This window comes from Phymastichus coffea, unplaced genomic scaffold, assembly GCF_024137745.1.
Source record: "Phymastichus coffea isolate CEN01 unplaced genomic scaffold, Cenicafe_Pcof_1.1 PCOF00044, whole genome shotgun sequence".
Classification (NCBI taxonomy): Eukaryota; Metazoa; Arthropoda; class Insecta; order Hymenoptera; family Eulophidae; genus Phymastichus; species Phymastichus coffea.
The window spans coordinates 699,624-721,772 of record NW_026706855.1 but is presented as its reverse complement, the minus strand read 5'-3'; the positions used below and the strand labels follow the sequence as shown (position 1 = coordinate 721,772).

The window sequence follows — 22,149 nt, the reverse complement described above, 5'->3', positions numbered from 1 at the left end:
AAGTTATTGTTGATTTTTTAAGATAAATGGTTTAAGATTAAGATCTTTATTTTCTTCGCCATCCTTCGTATTCGTATTAAATGTTAAATGCTATTCATTTTACATAACATTTGTTAATAATTTTGATGTTTTGAATGACGAGGGAAGGGAATTAGTTTATATTTATAAGTTGTGAACTAATGACATTCCCCTGCCATTCAAGGCATCAAAATGATGAACAATTCTTATGTACAATAAGTAGTATTTAACATTAAATACAAATAAGGGGGATGACGAGGGAAATTAAAATCTTAATTTTGAGTCATTGATCTTAGAAATTCAATGATTTTTGGAGAAAATAGTTGTTATGTAGGTTAGATAAAAATCACGATTTTCACCTATTCCCCGTTGATAAATCGAAAATGAGAAATTATCAAGGACATTAATGCTATTTTTCAAATTTCTGTAACAAGTACCAACTTTCCTTGGCTGTGACATGAACGCGTTGTTTGATTTTAAATTAAATTTGGCCGTACCGTTAGAACTGGAGTAAGAACCAAGGGATTTGGTCGAAAGTTCTGTCCAATTCCATTTTCCTTATGCATTAATTGAGGGAATGTCCACACGTGATCCTTCTTCCTTTTTGACCCCGGGGCCGTCCCCGTCCGAGATTTTATATGCACACGCCATCTCTATAACTTCGAGCTCAGTGGTAAATTTCATAATGAATGCGAGATACGCATCTTAATCTATGAACTTGAAATTATAGAGATGGCGTGCGTGTACAAAAACTCGGACGGGGACGGTCCCGGGTTCGGGAAGGAAGAGGGATCCTGTGTGGATACTCCCTTAAATGCCAAATTGAAGAGCTCTCGCTTACTTGTATCCATCTCCAAAAGCAACAGTTTGCATTATCGTGCGTTGTAGGACTTTTAGCTTGTAGGCAATGGGATGGCAGAAAGTTAGTTCGCGATTCTCCGCTGGACGCGCTGCTCCAACGGGGATAAGCCAGTTGGTTCTAGTTCCGATCTTCCCCCATGGGGAGCGTAACGAACGCTTATGTCCAATAAAAAAGATTAGTCTGTGATGTATGTAAGAGCAGCGTGTGCTCATCTTATACGATATCCACGCGCTCTCTTAGTCTATGGTCTGTGATGGTTGCGTTTGTCTATTAGACGTTGCTACATAACAATTCTAATATATTTACTTTTTTACAATCCTGCCAAGGATAATTTGGCAAACATGGACATACCAATAACAGAATGCTTATGTGGTCATCCTTTCGATCCAGACCAATTCATGATTCAGTGCTATCTTTGCAGGATTTGGTACCATGGACAGTGCGTATTCTCTCCTCTACTTTTTATCTTTCGATAGTTTTATTTGCTTATTTTACTCTTCATACCATATCAATAATTTTACTTCCTTTTTGTCCATCATTCATTCTGTTATATTATTCATAAATTTCTTATTCAAATACATTTGCATTTGTTGTCTCAATCTAAGAGTGCTTTGTTATTGTAAACATAACCTATTTACATTGGATTGATTGTATTCTTTACTCATCTAAATTTGTAATCACTACTTACAACATTTGACCATTCACATTTATCATTTCAACAAATTTACTTAATATTGTACATTCACTTGTGCAGGTGTGTATCCATCAAGGAATATATGGCTACTGAAATAGATAAATTTCATTGTCCTCGATGCGTACCAATTCATAACCAGTCTATAAGTGCGCTTTATTATTATAGTCATTTTTTTATAACAATTTACTATGTATATGACAATGTTTAAATATTCTTTTAGTGAAAGTCAGAACCAATTGGCATCGGCACAATTATTCTGAAATGGAAGCAGAAGGAAAACCTGTTCAGACGGGCACTCCAGTCTTTATCAGAGAATTAAAATCCAGGCATTTTCCCAAAGCTGATGACATAGTTAAACACTTAAAAGGACAACAATTGACTATGCAATATTTACAAACAAATGGATTCGATATTCCTATTATTGTTGACATAAAAGATGGTCTGGATATGGTTGTACCACCTCCAAATTTCAGTCTTTATGACGTACAAACCTACATAGGTATTTAGTTCCTCCTGTATTGTAAGGCCTTGTTTATTTATTAAATATGAAACGAGCCAAAGCCTAAATTCAAAATTTGTAATAAATTAAATTGAACCATGCACTGGCAAATACTGCCAAAAAATAAATATAAAATTTGATTATCATTTTCTAATAAAACAATAACAAAAAAGTTAATCTTCAAATAAATTTTTTATTCCTGAAAATGAGATATGTTTTAGGTGGTGAAAGAGAAATGGATGTAATTGATGTAGCAAAGCAGAATAATGTTAGAATGTCATTGAAAGAATTTGTTGAATATTATTATGATCCCAATCGATCAAGAATTCTTAATGTCATAAGTTTAGAATTCACAAACACTGGGTAAGCATAAGTTTGCTACATCATTTAATCATTCTGTGTATTCATATTTATGATATAATTAAATATGACTGCAGTCTGTCTTCTATGGTTGAGGCACCATATATTGCAAGAAAACTTGACTGGGTAAATTATGTCTGGCCAAGAGATTGGCCTGAAGATAGCGAACTGAAGAAGCCAGAAGTACAAAAGTACTGTTTAATGGGTGTTAAAGATAGTTTCACAGACTTTCATATAGATTTTGGTGGTACATCTGTGTGGTATCACGTTCTGAGAGGTGAAAAGGTATTCTATCTGATTAAACCTACAGCAGCAAATTTACATCTTTACCAGCAATGGATGTCCAGTTCGACTCAGAGTGAAACTTTTTTTGGAGATCAAGTTGATGCCTGTTATAAATGTGTTTTAAAACAAGGACAAACAATGTTGATACCTACTGGTTGGATTCATGCAGTTTTAACACCCATTGATTCTTTAGTATTTGGTGGTAACTTTGTACATAGTTTGAATATACCAATGCAAATTCAGTGAGTACTCGCAAATAAATCTGTCAATTATTTTCGTAAACATTTCATATAATGACTCGTTTTGTAGAATATATGAAATGGAAAGGAAATTGAAAACACCAGCCAAATTTCAGTACCCTGGATTTGAAACTATTAACTGGTTTGCAGCAAAAAGACTCTTGAAAGAGCTGAAAGATCTCAACAGTGAAGAGAAAAAATGTCCTCCTTACTTTTTACAGGGTGTCAAAGCTTTGTTGAGTATATTAAAGCAGTGGAATACCGACAAAGACGTAAGTAAATGGATGCAAATATCGTAATTAGTTTCAAATGCGGTGACTTATACTTTTATTGAAAAGGGAGAGAACGCAAAAAAAACCAGTTTAGTCGAATGTTTTATCTTTCATTACAGTATAGTATGCTGAGTAGATCGCAAATACCACAAACAATTAGTAGCCAAAAAGTACTGAAAGATTTAAGTAAGGAAATAAGACATGCAGAGCGCTATTTGATAGCTTTGAATCCACCGAAACCTGAGCGCGAGAGTAAAAGAAAGAAAAAGAAGCCAATGAATAAGGATTTCGTTGATTTCCACGTAACTGATCGAATGAGCGAAAGTTCAAAACTGAAGTCCCTTGCGAAAGAGCAGTCGGTGAAAAAAGAGACAGTATCTCCGAAGAAGGGCCTCGTTCATCGACCACCACTGAAACTAACCTTACCAAAACCAGCAGCGTTCCCTTACCATGGCGAGCTTAATAGCTCGGTCAATGCGCAAGAAAGAGCAATCGCAGCTGTCGCAGCTCCGATCAAGACGATTAAAACATTGAGTCCCAAAAACACCAGTGTCAAAAAACCGAACACCAGTAAGCAGAGCAGCTCACATAAGAGTATAAACGCCAAAAGACCGGCAGGTGTGAAAAAGCTAACTAGCGAAGGTAAGAAGGGAGCCAAACACGGCAAACAAAGTCCAACTGTGATTAGATTCAAGTTGGGCGACAACGAGGTAGTGAGAAGCACCAAGGATAAGGGTAGCAATATCTACGGGAATTTCGTGCTGGATCAAAACATCGAAACGCGTAAAGAATTGACCTGGAAGCAAACGACTTCGGTGTATGACTTTCACGATGGCAGTAATGAGAGTGATTACGGCGGATTCACTATCGACGAGGCTCCTAAAAGAAAGAAATCCGTGAAGGTCAATAGCACTGCGAAGAAGGCGAAGACAAATTTCGATGTTGGCCCTACGACCAATACTGTACCGACAAATGGCATTGAGGAGTTGCTTAAAGCTTCAGTATATACGTTGGATGGAACAGCACCAAGACTGGACGTTATGTAAGCTGTCACTCGCATGCTTTGTTGTCGACTAATTTAAAAAAAGAACCATCAAATACATTAAGCTGGCCTAAATAACCTTGAACCTAAAATACTTTTAGCCCCTCGGCGAACGTTACGAGCTTTATGCAACAAGCACCCGTGACGACAGGGTAAGCCCTCTTCACTTGATTCCAGTGTTCACGTTGTTTGATTAATTCGATGCGAAAAGTCAGCCGTCACGAAGAAATGAAAAATATGTAGTTTCTCTCTCTTTCTCTTTCTCCTTCACTCTCTCTTTGTCTAATTGTTTGTTTGGAAAGACGCCGCACTAGGAGATACAATTTGTATTGTTTCTCGGTGTCTTAGTACTTATAAATTGAAAACGGTCAGTTCTGACAGGGCTTCACCGTCGACGAGGGACGCCATCGCGGGAATGCTATCGTTCAGCGCCCAGTGCTACCCGACAGCTGTAACTCCGCAGCAGGTACCGGCGAAAGCGAAGAGCAAAGTGGCGAAAGCTCGAACCAAGGGCACGCGGCCGGAGAAGCACGAGCTATCAGGAGAGCGCGACCGGATGGCGGACGACGAGGACGACCTGCTGATTGAGAACATGGACAAGGTTCATCAAGACGACGACTTCAGTGAGTAGTTGAGCTTTTGATCGCAATGTCGAAGCCGCGAGGTCGATGATCAGACGACGATGGTTGGCTGTGTCAACAGTCTATCCGGCCCTGGACGTGTCGGACGAGGACGAGTTCATGTTCAAATCCAAGGGCAAGCGCGAAGAGGACGAGGCATGGAACCCGAAGGCTCGAGTGGGACCTCTGCTGCCCAAGACGAACAGGCCGGCGCGCGAGGGCACCAAAAAAACCTCAGTGGAAAAGGGTCTCGAGGCTGCCGCAAAAAAACGAGCCAGACAATCCGTAAGTAACGACCGTCGCCTTGCGACTGCCCTGCCCCTCCCCCAATACCTCGCCACTTCTTCCTCTATCGCCCGCTATCTTTATCATTGCTGCTTGAATCTCTTCTATCCTCTATTTCTCTTTGTCATTTGCAATCTGTCTCTATTCGCGCACGGTTGTCAGGATGCTGATGAGGATTATCAAGCATTCGACGATGACGACGATGACGATGACGACGATGATTTCGATGAGGATATGGAAGAGGAGAAAATAGTCAAAAGAAAATCGGTAGGCCATTATCATAAGCATGCGACCAAGATAACCTTAGCCAGTACCTTTAATGCTATGCTCGAGAGCCGCATTACCTTGACAATCCAATTGTTTATTTTCCGTGCGCAGTGTTCTATCTCTCCTTATCCATACTTTTTCAAGCCCCACTTACACCTCTACTCTGCTGAGCCTTGCATGAACGTCTGTCTCGCAGTTAACTTGTAAACTTATTTGTTCATTAGTATTTTGCTCTAAACAGACAAACTTTTCAATCGACACAGTAACTTTGACAATTGTTCAAATAAAATACTTTTTATCGTCTCGCTCCGTTGATTACCTTTCGTTTAACTTTCATCTTTCCCCTTTTCGAACAAATTTGTCCTCCTATTTCATCTCACTACTACTATGTCTTCCTTTATCTGTAACGCATTTAAGTGAAATTTGAAGAGATTGCTTGTTTGCGGCAAATCTGTGCTAACCGACGTTGTTTTCATCCAGAATTCGTCGAAAAGAACATACAAGAAAAAGCGAAAAGAGCAATCAGCGGTGCAAGTGACAGCTACCGAAGACGACCAATTATCAAGTGGAGTCGCACTGCCAGCGGTAGCCCCGCACGACGGGAATTTAACCCCCGCTAAGTCTCCTGAGCAAGTTATTAAACACATCCCCTACACCTCCATTTTGACAAGTCCCAACCGACTGAAAGACGTTAAAGCCAAATTGGCAGCGCCTATACCTGTAGGTTCGTATTTTGTCCAACCGCCGGTAACCGTTTGTCGCACAAATATATTTACACATATATCTATTCGACGTTCGATTTGTTTATGAGTAAGCCACGACAAATTTATAGTAATCAGTTTATAATTATTTTCCAGAACGGAAGCCAAAAAAAGGAATGAAAACTGCTAAACAAAGACTAGGGAAAATTCTCAAGATTCACAAAATGCTGCATTGAGTCAAAACAGTTACTGGAGCCGGTTTTTTAAAATTAAGTTCTATCGTTATTGCGAGCAAATCGGATCAATTTGCTTCGCGATGTATAAAATTAACCTCATTTATTAATATTCTTGTAAAAACTTGACCCGTTAAGAAATTTTGGCTCGTCGCCATCATCTTGTTGATTTTGATCTATCTTGCCAGATGTCATTACGCGAACATTCTTGTAAATTTTCATTCACGTTGAATCAAGCGCGTATATTACGTGTAATTGATGCGTGTGATCATTACATTACACACTTATACTTGAGCATTCACAGTGTTGTATAAAAATTGTATAAACTTAATTGTAATTTAGAGTAGGACAATTATGGGTACTAGAATCAAAATTCTAATGTTTTTATAAATCAATTCCTGTACATTGAACTAAGCATTCAGGTCATATTGAGTTGTGTAAAATTGCTTAAAAACTAAAGGTATTGAGTTTTCTTCGTGTCGCATGCGATAGAGACATTTATTATAAAAACAAAATTAGATAAGACCAATCAACATATTTGCATCGCATTTACGTATGACTGAACTGCTATTCATGCTTTTAGTTGATTATTTGTTAAATATTTTTTTAAGTTGAATATCACGCATTGAAATTTCAAAATAGTATATCTCGTTCTCAGTGCAAGACAGTAATTTCAGTTTCGTGTATACATTTGCACATGAACGAAGCGAGAGCGGAAAGGCCACGCGAGGCTGAAATTACTTTCTCGCACATGTATCTAACTTTATTTTTCGATATGACATGAAGGGACAAAATTTGAAGCATGTTCGATTTCTCGAGCACGCGTGAAGTCGCATGAAGTGTCGAAAAATATTATTTTTATTTGCACGGAAGACATCGACAATAAAAATGAGACCACACGCTATTATATTTGCATTTGTCTTCGGCATCATAACTACATTATAAATAACCATGTGTTAGGAATTTATAAAAATATGTAAGTTAGTCGTTTTTAGTAATTTGTAGCAGCCTCGAATAAAAATATAAGTTATGCAAAGACGATTACAACAAATTTTCTTTTTTGTTCGATGCTACTACGTTACTTTATTGTAAATTATTAGCGCAAAAGTACATATGTATATTATATATAAAGCTCGAAAAAAATTGAAAGCAGTATTATGATAGAGTTCAAATTTGTACGTTTGTTCAAAAGCAAATATTAAATAATTGTACTTTCGAAAGATTTTTTTATAAACTTTTGAATATTTCAAATATACTGCAAAGTATAGACAATTTTTTGTACAAAAATATGCCAATAAAAAGTAAAAAAATGTCACTCAATTACTAATTGACTTGACTACGTAGCCTTAAAATATAACAAAAGATTAGAATGTGTTAGAAAAAAATGAAACTAATTTGTCATTAAATTTTTCCATTGCTTTAAGTGTGTACTCACTAAAGTATCTCATTTTAATAGGTTTTGTGTCAACACAAATAACAAAAGCAGAACAGTACATAAATAAATACTCTTGCAACTATTAATTTTATTCAATGGATGAGGAAAAAATAATCGTTACATTCAATTTAATAAGAGTGTACATTATGTAGAGAGAAAATTTGAAATTCACAGAAATTAAGTGATACTGTCTAAATTTCTGGCTGATAAGCGTATGATAATAATTATTTATTTATCTGCAAGACTGTCAGAGAAAATAAAAATTGCATATGTTTATTGTAAGTGGTATTTTTCATTCGATATGTTCAGGCACAACTATGGAAAGAATCAGGAAATGCGTTTCGAGGTATATAATAACAAAACGATTTATTCTAACAATTACGAGTGTGTTAGAAATGTGAGTTTGAAAGATATATTTAAGTTATGAGATGCACACTTTAATTGTAGGGATGCCATGATAGTCGATTTGCATTTGAAATTAATTTTAGAACGACTCACTACGATCACCCGATTGTATGGAAAAAGTAAAGATTCAAATCTCTTCTAATCTCTCTACACGCTCGTAATTTTTCCTCGTGTACAACATTGACGAAAGTGCACATATGAAAGCATGCAGCAAACTGGCAAAGATCAAAAAGACTAGATAGAATAATAAGTTTTTTATTAAATTCCGACGAGGTAAATAAAAAGTGAATGTAAGAGACAATGATATTTGTACATGTATCGTAATAATGCACGGTGCAGTATGTAATAAAATAGTATTAAAACTAGAGAGGGGTATTTAGGCGGAGAAGAGCGTTGAAACGAGGCGCTTAAGCCTGAGCGTGCTCGAGCTTGTAGACGTCGTGGTAGGCGTTGCGGATGAGGGCATAGGGGAAGCAGCTCTCGAGAAGGTCCATGGTGAGAAAGGGCGACTCCTGGACAATCTGGTCGAGGAGGAGATAGACGGAGTCACGATTGCGAGTGGTCTCCTTATCGGCCTCCTGGCCGAGGCGTAGCAGGCTGGAGGAGGCGAGCGCGAGAAACTCCTTCATGCGGTCCTCGATGTCGCTCTGGCCGCAGATAGTGAAGAGCGCGCCGAAGACGTTGTTGATGGCCGTGGCCATGCAGTGGATGTTGTTGGAATGGCCCTCGAGGGAGGCGCGGTAGAAGGAATTGTCGTTGCGCGCCAGCTTGGGGATAGATACGGCAACGAAGACCATGAGCAGGCAGACGAGCATGTGCTCGTCGTCGTCGGCGAGCTCGGGCTTCTGGCTGCGCAGTGCGGCGGTGAGCGCGGGATCGACGCGACAGCCGAGGCCCGCGGCGGAGCTCATCTCGGAGACGACGCGCGCGGTTTCGCCGCCGCTCGTTGGACCGCCGTTGACAGAGCCGCCGCCGCCACCGGCGCCGCCGTTGAGCGAGCCGCCGCCTCCGCCGCCGCCACTACTACTGCCCCCGCCGCCGCCTCCGAGGCCGTTGAGCGAGCCGGCACCGCAGAGAGCGTTGCCAACGGTGATGCCGGGCAGCTGGTGGCGCAGGTCCAGGATGGAGCTGAGCAGGAAGGGGATGCGCTCCTCGAGCGCGTCCACGAGCGCCTGCTGGGCCAGTTGGCGGAAGCTGAGGATGACGCCGATGATGGTGACGCGCTGCAGCACGTTGTCCACGTACTGCAGCCGCTTGAACTGCTCCTTCATCACCTCGGGCTTGTCGAAATTGGTGCGCAGCGAGACGAGCACGTCCTTGTTGCTGGCCACGAGCTTCTTGAGCTCCTGCACCTGGCTGGCGATGTGCCACATGAGAGTTTCGTTGAGCAGCTTCATGCCGTAGGGGCCGATGAGCTCGGCGAGGGCGCGCAACTCGTTCAGGTCGCTGAACTCCTCGGCGTTGAAGGGGATGGCCGACTCGACGGAGAGCGAGACGAAGCTACGCTGGTTGGCCGAGTAGCAGATGTTGCCGGCGCTGACGCGGCGCAGCAGCACCTCCGAGTACCACTGGGTGTAGAGCGCGGCGATGGTCTTCTCGCCATGGCTGTCGAGCGCCTGGGTCTGCTGCAGCAGCGCGGTGTTGAAGACGCGCGTGATGTCGATGTGCACGTAGTTCTCCACGGTCTGCAACACATTCATGTAGGCGCGCACCGAGACCAGCAGCTCCGAGGGCTTGGCGATTACATTGCTGTCCGCGTCGTACATGACCATGCCGACGAGGGCGCGCGCGAAGCGCGTTTCCAGGTGCTGGTGCAAGTACTCGCGCGGCGCGAACGTGTACTCCCAGACGTTGATGGTGGGACAGTAGTTGATGGCGTAGCAGAGCTCGGTGAGGGCCATGTGCAGCTTGTCCATGGTGGTGAGCTCCTCGCGGGTCTTGCGGTAGCTCTCGGCACCCGGGCGGCGCAGCTCGGCCGCCGCGGCCGCGCCCGCAGCGCCCTTCTTCGCCTGCTTGTCCTTCTTCTTGCGGTTGACCAGCTGGGAGATGAGCTGCGCGCAGTGCTTCGGCAGCAGCTTGTCGCTCATCGAGCACTGCTTGTCGCAGATGGTGGTGATGATGTTCTTGGCCTCCTTGGCCATCTCGTCGAGGAACATGTTGACCACCGAGAGGCTGCGCTCGCGTATGTGGTGGCGCTCCTCGGGGCAGAGCTCGTGCGTGCAGCTCTGGAAGTGGCCGCAGATCAGCGGGAAGGCCACGATGTAGCGGTTCTGCGCGGGGAACTCGAGGCACATGTGAAACTGGTCCTCGAAGATCTTGCTGTAGAAGCAGAAGACCGAGAGGTCCGAGACGTCCACCAGCACGTCGTCCAGGCTGTCGACCATGCGCGTGTGGAAGACCGTCGCGTCCATGAAGGCGGCGAGCTCGCGGTGGTCGGCCAGCTTCATGGCGCTGCGCCCGACCGAGAGGTAGGCCTGCAGCCGGTACCAGTCCAGCCGGAACGCCCGGAAGTCGAACAGCTCGTTGTCCTCGACCTGCTTGACCGTGAGGCCGGCGATGCTCGCGCACATGTCGCTGAGCACGGCGCCCTCCTCCTCCGGGCACACGGCCAGGTTCTGCACCATCTGGTGCATGGCCGGCGCGTCGAAGCCCGCGAGAAACTGCACGTAGTAGCGCTGCAGCACCTGCGAGTACTTGCGCACGAGCGCGCGCAGCTCCTCGCAGTGGAAGAGCAGCTCGGGCAGCTGGCGGTCGACCAGCTCCTCGCCGCGGCGCGTCTTGGCCTTGCCCTGGGCGGGCGGGTTGTCGCCGTGGCGCAGCAGCCAGAGCACCTCGTCGCGCGCGTGCGACAGGCCCATGAGCACGAGCAGCGCCTTCGGGCCCAGCAGGCCCGGCTGGTCGGTGAGGATCAGGCCCAGCTCCTTGAGCGCCGTGCGCAGGAACTTGCGGCGCTCGCGGTGTCGGTAGCCGGCCTTGAGCAGCGCCTGGCTGTGGCACTCCTTCACCTCGCTCACGCGCTTGCCGTAGCCCTTGATGCCCTCGAAGAAGGACTGCACGTACTGGTGGATGTAGATGACCTCGTCGCGGAAGAGCGCCAGCACCCAGCCGCTCTCGAGGGCGCTCTGCCAGAGCTTGGCCGGCTGCTCCTGGCCGAGGGCACCGTGGCACAGCGCGAAGCCCAGGATCAGCCAGCGCTCCAGCCGCTCCAGGCTCAGCGTCTCGCAGGACATGCTCTCGGTCGCGGCGGCCTTCAGCAGCTGGCCCGGGCTGCCCACCAGGCTGAGCCGCTGCTCGGCGCGCCAGGCGTCCGCCGAGGCGTTGCGCGCCGGGTAGACGGCCCACAGCGAGCACAGCGCGCCGCGCAGCACCTTGGCGTGCGGCACGAACTCCTCGGCGAGCTTGCGCAGGGGCGCGTCGTACTCGACGATCATCTGGCCGAGCCGCGGGAAGCTGGGGTCCGACTGGCTGTGCACCAGCTCGTGCGCCGCGTTGAACAGGCCTAGCACGGCCTTGCGGTCCTCCACGCGCGACAGCAGGATCATCAGGCTCGCGTAGCTCGCCACCAGGTCCAGGTAGCCGCGCGTCAGCTCGAAGTTCACGCCGATGTCCAGGTGCAGCGCGCACGCGTCCACGCTGCTCAGCAGCTCGCACACGTTGTCTTTGAAGTCCAGCAGGTCCACGAACGTGTAGTAGTACAGCGAGAGCGACTTGATGATCTCGTTGCGCAGGCTCGTGATCGTCTGGAGCCCCTTCACGTCCACGTTCGGGAACTTGCGCACGATGCTCTTGATCGACGACTCCAGGCTCTTGTCCGAGAGGAAGCCCGGCTTCGACTTGGCGTCGCCGCAGGCCTTCTTGATGTTGTAGATGCGCGTCAGCATGCCGATCCCCCGGTCGTTCAGGATGATCAGCTTCTCCGCGAGCTTCTGCTGCGACGGGTTCAGCGAGCGCGCCATGGCCGCTCGGACTCTCGCTCTCGCTCTAGCTTCGTCCCTGGCACCTTCGCCGCTCGTCCTCGCTCGCTTTCCTCGCTGCTGCTGCTGCTTCTTCACCGGGTCAGCCTCTTACCGCGGTCTCATGCTCCGTCCGTCTGGCTTCCTCGCTGCTCGCGCTGCTGCGAACCATCCGGCCTCTAGGTATCGCTCACCGACGACCGGCCCGACGACTGTTGCCAGCTCATCTCCGGCAACCTCTTGTCTCTCGGCTTTGCGTTTGCAACGACGCTGTGTTGTTAATGTTGTTGGTAAACGCCCAAGCCAACCCAATGCCAGCCAACGCTCTCGATTTCTCCAACGTAACAACTCTGTACTCTACCTGACTCTACTCACTCTACTGTTGAGTTTGCAGGTTATGTATAGTATGTTTTTATTGGTTTGGTATAATACAACTTTTTTACTAAAAAGGCCACAACCCCAAGCAGTGGCGCCACGCTTAAGCGCGAGATACAAAATCTTGACAAGTAGAAGTAAGAAGTTTATTAATTATACGTGGTAAGTCTACAAGTATATTTCAACATTTGAAATATATTTTTTTAAATCATTGTGGTGTCGTGGTGAAAGATATTTTTTTATCTATATTTATATTTTTATAGTATAATCTATGCAGATTTATTGCTTTCTATTATTTTTATCTACTTGTATTTTACTGATTTTTTTTTCTGTGCATAAATATAAAATCAATTATTTGAAGCTGTACTAATCATTACCATTGACTTTAGTTGACTGTGGATCTATCTTAGTTTATGCGAAAATGGTACAAGTTTAGAAGTGCCATGTCATAATTATCAATCCTCATAAATATTATCCACGCACTGTCACTTGCTCGTAAACTCCGAAGACGTAAAGTAATCAGTCTCAGATGTCTTTTAAATACAAAATAGCGATGCATCAATATATATTAAAAAAAAATGAATTAAAGCTCGCATCAATGTCAATAAAATAATACATTTAAGTGGAACGCGTGAAATAAAAGTAATCACGAAAGTTGTTGCTTGCGTTCAAAGAGTCAATAACAACAAAAAAGCATCAGTCACGCTCTTCTAGTATCATAACCGATCACAGAATCTCTTTGCGTGTAGTCATCCAAGCAGATAGCTGCCCGCGATTATTACGCATACACACACATGTATACCTCTCAACACAGTCCATATAAGTAAGTCGTAGAACGAGGAGGTGGAGAAGTAAGAAGGAGGGGACTGGATGCATCACGGACACGCTTCCGTAAAGTCGGGCGTGCTCGCGGCGGCGAACGTGGTGGTGCGGAATGCGCGAGAGTGTGTGCGTGTCGCTCGGTGCCGTTAGTTGCTGTTAGACGGCTACGATCCACTTCTCGTTGTCTGTAGCTACAGTTGCCTCTCGCGCTTCACTGCGCTAGCGTCTAACCAGCGGTGTTTTTTTTCACAGAGAACAACGATACACACGCCAGAGAAGATGCCCGACGTAATCGAGGACGAAATCAAACACGTGCTCAGCGGGCAAAGTACCCGCGTGGCCGATGACCTCTGCGATTACACCCTGGAACAACAAAACATGCACGCCGGTAAAAACAAAAACGAAAAAAACGAACTAAATAAACCGTGTCTTCTGCTCCTCCGTCTGCGCGTGTGTTGTGCAGTGCCGTGTAATCGTCCTACCTATCATATATACCGCTATCTACGTCTTGCAAGGCTCAATCGCGCGGCTCTTTTTTTCTCTCTTTCGTGCTGGTATGCTCTTTTAGGTTATAACGTGGACTAATTGCTAAGGTGATGCTTAGAAAGTTTTCTCTCCTGCACCAAGTTTTACTTTTTAAGCAGTTGTAATTGTTGTCGAGCTTTGATTCATGGTTTCACTTTGCGTGTGATTGCGGGGTTCCAATGATTGCTGCACGCGCGCAAAGGTGTCTTGTTTGTTTTCCATCTCTTCTCTCTCTCTCCTCTCGCTGACTCTTGTGCGCGCGTGAGATGAAACGTGATTGTGCAACTGCAAAATATGTACAATATACGGACATTAATAATCGTACTTAGTCGTGTTGAAAGATTGCAGGTTGCATTTGAATAATTGTTTTCTTTATAAGTATAGACGATATACACACTTAACTCGTTGATTGCAAAAAATATTATATGTAATTATTTCCAATGGTTCTGCCTACACTTTTTGCATTCGGTGTTGTTAACTAAAATGGAATGGAAAGGTGGGAGAGAAAGCTATTGCAGTCAGAGAAACACTGCGCATTCAGGGCAGTCGAGAAGCTGCAGTTTTCTATTCCGAATAAAATTTCAGCGCGATTGATTTCTCTCTGGCAGCTTCTATTCAAGTTTCGTGAAAGCTCAGTGATAAATTTTATGCGCGAAAGTAGCTCGATAGATCGTGTCGCATGTGCAGTTGTCAAAATTGAATTACCTCATTTCACTGCGATCTGAATTACTTTGAAGCAAAAGCTCCTTTCAGCCGGTTTCTCATGACATAGACGTTTGCAAATACGCATCGCCAAGAAATAACCGAATCCATTCGTTCTGCCTGCAGAGTCGAACGGGATAAAGCCAGCGGTAAGCTCGTCCTACGTGCCGATATGCCAGAAGACAGTGACCTACATCGTGGCAGCGGTGCTGATCAACGAGCACGACGAGGTGCTGATGATGCAGGAGGCCAAAGCGTCGTGCCTGGGAAAGTGGTACTTGCCAGCTGGTCGGGTGGAGCCGAACGAAAATCTCCTGGACGCTATGAAGCGCGAGGTGCTGGAGGAAACCGGTTTGCTTATCGAGCCCAAGTCGTTGCTGATGGTCGAGTGCGCCAGCGGCTCGTGGTTCCGCTTCGTGATGAGCGGCAGCGTTATCGGCGGCACGCTCAAGACGCTGGACCAGTCGAACGAGGAGTCGCTTCAAGCGTGCTGGGTACGCGAGGTTACCAATTTGCCGCTCAGATCCAGCGATATACTCACTCTCATACAGAAGGGTAGGGATTGGTTGAAGAAAATCAACGGGCCGTGGCACGCCAATATATTGCCGGTGGAACGACCGCGCAGTAAGCTCTATCTACGGCTTATTGTCTGCATCAAGAAGAAGGCCACGTGAGTCGAATGCTTAATTAAGCCTTTCTCCAGCTCACATTAGATGTCAGGCAGAATTCTTGAAAAATTTTAATTGTCGCCTTGTCATTTTGCCAAAAACAGAAATAGACTACACGTGTTGATGTCTGAGAAGACATCGTTACACTTGCCAGTCACTGAAATCAACTCAGGCAAGAATTTACATTCCACGCTTCACAGGTTCTTAGTGGTGCGTTGCCTTTTATAATACCTTCATTTGAATTTCAATTACGTTGCGAGAATAACAAATACCCGTTTATATTTCTCGTTTAAATTATCATTTTTAAGGAGATATTTGGCGAAGGCATACCCCAGCACAAACCCCACGGACTGCTATCAGTGGAATTCAATGGGAACGGCGAAGGTGATGGTCTGTGTCTCACTCTACTTATATCGTTTAGGCCACCACTCGAAGAGGTATCGATTAGTGGAAAGTACATCTGGCACGAAGTACCGCAGTCTCTTGCCGACACTATCACGTCACGGCTACCTCGCAATATGACCATATCGCTCAACGTCGTGCGCTAATTTTCTCCATGAGCTTTTAATTTCTGTACAGTTTAGGACTAACACACAAGCGAAAAATTATACCGTGGTGATTAGTAATATTTATCTACCAAGTTAATCCTCGCTCTTTTTTCCTTTTATTTATATAGTCAAATAGAATTAAATTAATTAATGGACGAAGAGTATACATATCTATTAGGTACGATGTCATGATTGACATTAGGTGTAACATTGTGAATCTAATTAAAATTGACAATTGTAAATACAATATTTGAATGCATACGGTGTTGTCATAAATATGAATACAGATTATCGGTGTACGAAATTATGAACCTCGATAAAAATTTGCGAATGTATGTTTTAAGTATCAATTGAAGTGATTTTTGGACTAAAGATTTTTTTTTGGAACGTTAACAGATTTGGCTGTGACAGCACTGAAGTCTGAAACTGATGTAAATTTTTTTAAGTGAGAGATTAAAGATGGCGCAACCAGTTTATTACCATTTTTTAGTGTCAACTACGTAATAGCTATACATTCCTGTGTATCAGAGAAAGTAGTACACATAGAATCTTAAGTTCTCCAGAGAAAGTATACGTTAAGTAGATCTATCTCTGGTGAAATTTTACATAGAAAATTAATTCCATATTGCAGATGAATTTTACGAAAAACTATAGACTTTTATATTTAATAACCATTGACAAATTACACAGTTATTAATTATGTGCAATTATTATAATCATACCGCACAATTGTTTTGAACAATAAATTATATTTATTAAGTTTTCTAATTATTTAAACATTTTAATAAATGCGCTATTTGATAGTTTATCGTGTATAAATTGTGTTTTAGTTATTTTGTATTGTATTTTGTTAATAAAAACCAATATTTTAGTACAAAGTTGGCAAACTCGGTTTATTCTTCCAAAAACATTATAAAAGTACAAACGTAACTTTACCATATTGTTCACATATGGAAAAACGTAATAATTTGTAAGTCTCTTATAAAAAATATATCTTTAAGCGTATTTCAATCACAGCACACAGTACTTCATTAAACTTTAAAAATACTATGAAATAAGGTTAACAAAAAATTAATAACACGGTTTTTAAATATAAAGTTTAATATTACATCCTAGTCGAAAAAGCTATTCTTTTCAATAAAAGTTATGCACTGGAATATCGCGTTTCTTTCGTGTTGAATCGAACGTGAAAGTAATTTATTCAGTAATCTTAATCTACCATTACTGTACTGCGAATCATTTCGTTTTCTATTAAAGCTATTTGATTTCCTCTCGAAATCTTTCGATTTTTGAAATCTTTTATCGCGTTGCTTTGTACTTTCTTCCGATGACGTCAATCTTACATCTGCCGATTTGATAGTAGAAGCATTTTCTTTGGTAGGCACTTTAGATTGAATATTATTGATGACTTCATTTGATTTGGTTTGCAAATCTTCCTCTTCTACTTTCATTCTTTTAATAGGAACTTCTTCTGGTGGTTCGTCTGGAGATGAAAATTACACCATGAAAACAATTCGCTCGTGAAAAATCATTAAAGCCTAAAAATTCATTGATTACAAATTGTACCATTATTGGAATCACTGCCGTAATCAGCTACTAAACTCATCAACCGTGAAACTGCAGGCACCACTGCAACATCTATTGTTGATAGATTATTTAATGGTTCACTGGTTGCTGGTAGCTCGTCAATTTTTTCATCTTCGTCGGAAACCACGAAATTTTCTATGGCTTCTTCTACTTCATGTTTTTCAAATGTTTCTTGATCTACGAAGTTGTTGCGATTACCGTTTTCAACATCTAACGTTTCTGTAGAAAATATATTTTCATGATTATATTTTATACTCTTCCGAACAAAGTAGTTAAAGTAACGTTGAAATTCACGTACGTGTTCCAGCAAAAGGTATTAAACCTCTATAGAGTTCTCTCACAGGTTCGTCATCTGGGACAATAATTTTAAACTGTTTGGGTCTTTTGCGGTTTTTGCGTCTTTCTTTTTTTGCCTGTGGTCGGGTCAGTTTATTAGCTTGACTTTCTACAACTTCGCCTCGTTGCTTTTTCTCTAACTGTTCTGCTTCTTGTAATTTTGTGTTGGCAGCTGTGGGATATCGCCTAAATAAAAAAAATGTATTAGAGTACATAGATGTTTTTGGATAAATAATAAACGCACTATTATACGTAAGCCAAGCTATCATTTGAATTTGCAAGAAAATTACCTTTTTCTCTCAGCTTTCCACTTTTCAATATCACCATCGCTCATTACGCTCTTCATCCTCTGATAGAGTCCCGTACAGTGCTGCATGCTGATATGTTTTTCCACGATTTTAGGGTGAGCGGTGAAGGTGCATCCATCAATTTTGCAAGTCTGATGCTCATTGACATGTTGCTGAAGTTGTTCTACCGTGCAGAATTCTCGATCACAAATTTCACAATATAAAGATACTTCCTCATCATCCTCGGAATCGACGAAACATGACTCGTTGCTGTTGTCGGACTCAACGACTTCGTCATCTTGATAGAGATGTGCCTAGAAACGACAAAGTAACAACTAGTCGCTTGAGTTCAAATAAAAAAGAAAGTCGTAAGTGTGTGATGCAACCCATTTTTAAGAAAATCATGTTTTCTACGTCCATGTTCAATTTTTTTTTGTTCAAACTTTAGGAAAGGAACAGTTTCTGGTTTAACGGATATGCTGTTTTTAGTTAGTATTTCGTATTTTTTACGACATAAAGACATGTTTTATAAAAAAAACCGTTAAATGCTTTAATATTTTCAGCATGAAATGGAAAATGATAAATGATCTTTATTTGGATGGATGTGCGAAATAGAAATTGAATACGTACAACACAAATACAAATATGTAGCGCGATACGAGAGTGTAAATTTGAAATACAAATTATAAAATTAATGTGTACATACGTTTTCACAATATAAACGATTGTTTATCTGATAATAGATATTCCAATTATATTGATCTACTAATGAAAAAAAGGATTATAGTCATTATATTCACGAAAAAATCTTGTCGATGTATGATTGGCACATACAAAATTTAATGGCTTAAATAAGGAACACGTTTATTCGAATTTGTACAAATATTTATTTCTACGATAATTGGACTTAAATACAAAAAAGATGCCTTCAGCCATTTTTTTTAATTTTAAAAACTAAATACTTGTATTTGAATTAATAATGACTAAGGATAATTCATTATTTTAAGCACAAAGTAATAGTAATAAAAATTATAGTTCTGATGGAATATATCTGTGTGTGTGTCTGTGTGTGCGTGCGTGCGTGTGAGTGTGTGTGTATTTATAATTTTTCTTAATATTGCAAACTACGTCGTTACTGTACGAAATTCACTGGAGTGACAATTCGTTAGCATAACTACAGATTAACGTAATTGCAATTGATTTTTTACTGATATATAATTGGCCTAATGATTAAACTGAAAAACACTTGTAAAAATAATTTAAAGCACTGCACCACTGGCCAAAGAGCAACAGAGGAGCATATCTGAAATCACCATTTTATCATTCTTTACACCTATGGGCCAGCTAAAGTGCAAGCTCTAGATTCAATATTTGCAATATCCAGATAAGCACTGACAAGATGAGTTCATTTAGTTCGATTTATATATTTAATAAACGACTAAGATTAAATAAATAAAATAAAAATTGAGTTGAATGTTTTATCGTCTTCTTAATCTCCTGTAAATGTTGTTACTTGCATCCCATGCACTGCATATATATCGTAGATACATGAATAGAACGGCATTAATATGAAATTAATTATTGTAATTTTTTTTATAAATTTCATCATTACAACTCCAAATCAAATAAACTACAAAAAAACTAAATTTATAATACAAAGTTCAAATACAAGAAACTGAAAAACAAACAAACCTTGTCAATGTGCTGTCTGATTTATTATTATACAGACGATAAGGTTACATTTAGTTGACACTAAATTATTATCGTTTAATCATCGCAATGCTGTTACATTCATTTACTTATCTAATTCGTGTCTAAGGACTATTAAAAAAAAACTCAATGATGCAAATAGTAGTGTTTTTTTTATCTAACATAGATACCAAGAACACGCCAAGTATGCATATTAATTCTCTTTACTTATGAAGAACATCAATGACGGATAAATTGATGCATATATATGTGTCAATATTACTGTTGATCTCAAAAGTAACAAAAAGAGAAAAGCTTGAAAAGTGAGAAATGGTAATCAGTCCGTGGCTTTTGAAGAGTGGTGTTTCAATAATCAACCAATCGCTCGATTAATTAAAGGAGGAATAGCCTATGAAGCTTAAGACTGTGCCTGTTCGCTGGAAGGCTTGTTCTCCTCACTAAGCTCCATTTGCTCTGTTTGCTCAGTTGTGTTAGTAGTGTTCTCAGTGTTCTGAACACTTTCATTTTCAACTGTACTCTTTTCAGCTGTTTTCTGAGCAACCTGTAATAAAACGAATTTTTAAAACTATCAGCTCTACCTTGCAGATGATTAGATAGCTGTAAACAAAATTCTGCATTTTATATCAACTTCTAAGAAAAAAACTAACAACGTTGTTTCAAGCACACAAAAATCTCTATATTTTGTCTCTTGATCTGCAACTGGATTTAGAAAAACTTGTTTTCATCCACTTATTCAACTTTATCACTGCTTCTATCAACTTTCATATTGATGCAATATTATAGTTGAATTTTAAAATTTAAAAAGCATGCATCAAGTATAAAAAAAATATGTTTGTATTTAAAATTTGACTTTGCTATTACATAAAATGAGTAGTATTAATAACTTCTATACAGTTTGATTATTCAAAAGAATTCGTTTATACTAATTACTCAGCTTAAATTTAGCTAAATCAGAATGAAATGTTATTGATTTAATAAAAATGGTTGACAGTTTTGGAAATACCTGGTCAGGATTCTTTGCATAATACTCATTCTCAGCATTTCTGATCATACGAATTACTTTGTTCCTAAAGTGTTTGAACTCCTTCCATTCATTGGTATCCTTATTCTTCTTAGCTTTAGCATATAGCTTGTTCTTCTTCTGAATTTCAGTGCGAATCTCCTCTGTCATCCATGGCTTTTTCAATTCTAGTTCCTGTGATAATTTAACAATTATGTAAAACTAAAGCAGCATGCACAAAGACTATATGCTTCATTGTTAATGCAAAGAAAGAAAACTCATATAAAGATAAAAAACCTTTTTCATGAAAATGATTCGTTTGTTATCAAAATTAAAAAATTATTCCACCTAACATACCTTAAGTTTATTATTTTTATTGTTGTTCATCTTCTTGCCATTAGTATGATTAGGAGGAAATCTGGGCCTTGTATGTGGTAAAACATGTGGAGGAAGTATACCTCGTGGGCCAGGTCTCATCATGGGTAATACACGAGGTCCCATAGGTCCTCTCATAGGTCCCATAGGAGGCATGGGAGGCATAGGTGGCATGGGCCTACCTCTAGGTCCAAACATTGGTGGAAGTCCTGGAGGTCCATTGGGTCTGCCCATCATAGGTCCAGGCCTTGGTAGTCCGGTTGGAAGAGGCCTACCCCTTGGATGTCCAAATATTGGAGGGGGTGGCATGGGTCTACCCATTCTCGGTGGTGGAGGCAACGGCGGCGGCACTCGTCCGTACCTCGGCATCGGAGGACCTCTCAAGGCAGCTGGATTACCGGGAGCCATCATAGGTCCTTTGTTGAGTGGACTCATGACTGCGCTTGTTAATTCAGTTTGCACTTGATGATACTCTCTCACCTGTCTTGCACTCAAAGTTGGTTCTGATTCTGATGACGGCGTTGTTGACGAAAGGCTTCTTGGATAAACTTATACGCTATCCCAATTCAACCGTGACATTAGAGGGGTTTTGACATGCATAAGGTTGCTACCAAATGAAAACGATGTTTGTACGTAATTCACACGCCGAACGGATTTAGGTTATAGTATGCACCGCCCCTCACAAAAGTTACACGTTTCTTGATATTTCGCACTGTGATAATGTTGGCTGATTTAGCCTTCGTTTCGAACGATCAACGAGCCTATTTTTGCGGTTTTCGATAAGGGTTCGCGGTGGATTTTAACGTTTATACTCTGCACTGTAAAAGCTATATGATGGAGCCACAAATCACTGAACTATAAAATAAATGCAAGAAAATGCGAAGTAAGTTTCGACGCCATCGTTTTTCCGGATGGTTTCCCGGAAGTACCAAAGATTGGCGGTAAATATAAAATTGTTTAAAATTCAATGACTGAATTAGTCAGTTCAATATCTCGAAAGAGCTTTAATATTAATTACCATTAACTATAATAAACGTTTTTTTT

General features: G+C 41.7%; 4 protein-coding genes across 11 annotated transcripts; 2 read left to right on the top strand and 2 right to left on the bottom strand.

Moving 5' to 3' along the window:
* The first annotated feature begins 974 nt into the window (after positions 1-974).
* On the top strand, positions 975-6,435 carry LOC131664402 (lysine-specific demethylase phf2-like). Of its 5 annotated transcripts, none has more exons than XM_058935449.1 (13): positions 975-1,319; positions 1,635-1,720; positions 1,795-2,073; positions 2,295-2,436; positions 2,511-2,960; positions 3,028-3,229; positions 3,349-4,271; positions 4,373-4,423; positions 4,644-4,894; positions 4,974-5,176; positions 5,339-5,443; positions 5,924-6,167; positions 6,301-6,435. In XM_058935449.1, the coding sequence occupies exons 1-13, from the start codon at positions 1,222-1,224 to the stop codon at positions 6,378-6,380; spliced, it is 3,114 nt and encodes a 1,037-aa protein (XP_058791432.1). In that variant the 5' UTR covers positions 975-1,221; the 3' UTR covers positions 6,381-6,435. The 5 variants fall into 5 exon arrangements, with proteins under 5 accessions (XP_058791432.1, XP_058791435.1, XP_058791434.1 ...); XM_058935450.1 differs by having other exon boundaries at positions 976-1,319; positions 4,653-4,894; XM_058935452.1 differs by lacking the exon at positions 4,373-4,423 and having other exon boundaries at positions 4,653-4,894.
* A 2,178-nt stretch (positions 6,436-8,613) lies between these two features.
* On the bottom strand, positions 8,614-12,553 carry LOC131664401 (membrane-associated protein Hem). Of its 2 annotated transcripts, none has more exons than XM_058935447.1 (2): positions 9,312-12,553; positions 8,614-9,173 (listed from the first exon to the last, which is right to left on the bottom strand). In XM_058935447.1, exons 1-2 carry the CDS (start codon positions 12,171-12,173, stop codon positions 8,625-8,627), a joined length of 3,411 nt encoding a protein of 1,136 aa, XP_058791430.1. In that variant the 5' UTR covers positions 12,174-12,553; the 3' UTR covers positions 8,614-8,624. The 2 variants fall into 2 exon arrangements, with proteins under 2 accessions (XP_058791430.1, XP_058791431.1); XM_058935448.1 differs by having other exon boundaries at positions 9,094-9,411; positions 9,492-12,553.
* A 789-nt stretch (positions 12,554-13,342) lies between these two features.
* On the top strand, positions 13,343-16,615 carry LOC131664598 (8-oxo-dGDP phosphatase NUDT18). 2 transcript variants are annotated; one of them, XM_058935827.1, is made up of 5 exons: positions 13,343-13,550; positions 13,620-13,755; positions 14,721-15,264; positions 15,367-15,472; positions 15,571-16,615. In XM_058935827.1, exons 2-5 carry the CDS (start codon positions 13,647-13,649, stop codon positions 15,808-15,810), a joined length of 999 nt encoding a protein of 332 aa, XP_058791810.1. In that variant the 5' UTR covers positions 13,343-13,550; positions 13,620-13,646; the 3' UTR covers positions 15,811-16,615. The 2 variants fall into 2 exon arrangements, with proteins under 2 accessions (XP_058791810.1, XP_058791811.1); XM_058935828.1 differs by lacking the exon at positions 13,343-13,550 and having other exon boundaries at positions 13,564-13,755.
* An 85-nt stretch (positions 16,616-16,700) lies between these two features.
* On the bottom strand, positions 16,701-22,004 carry LOC131664593 (FMR1-interacting protein NUFIP1-like). Of its 2 annotated transcripts, XM_058935818.1 has the most exons (7): positions 21,586-22,004; positions 21,088-21,542; positions 20,734-20,925; positions 18,024-18,334; positions 17,696-17,919; positions 17,377-17,616; positions 16,701-17,293 (listed from the first exon to the last, which is right to left on the bottom strand). In XM_058935818.1, the coding sequence occupies exons 2-7, from the start codon at positions 21,538-21,540 to the stop codon at positions 16,923-16,925; spliced, it is 1,791 nt and encodes a 596-aa protein (XP_058791801.1). In that variant the 5' UTR covers positions 21,541-21,542; positions 21,586-22,004; the 3' UTR covers positions 16,701-16,922. The 2 variants fall into 2 exon arrangements, with proteins under 2 accessions (XP_058791801.1, XP_058791800.1); XM_058935817.1 differs by having other exon boundaries at positions 21,088-22,004.
* Positions 22,005-22,149: the final 145 nt, after the last annotated feature.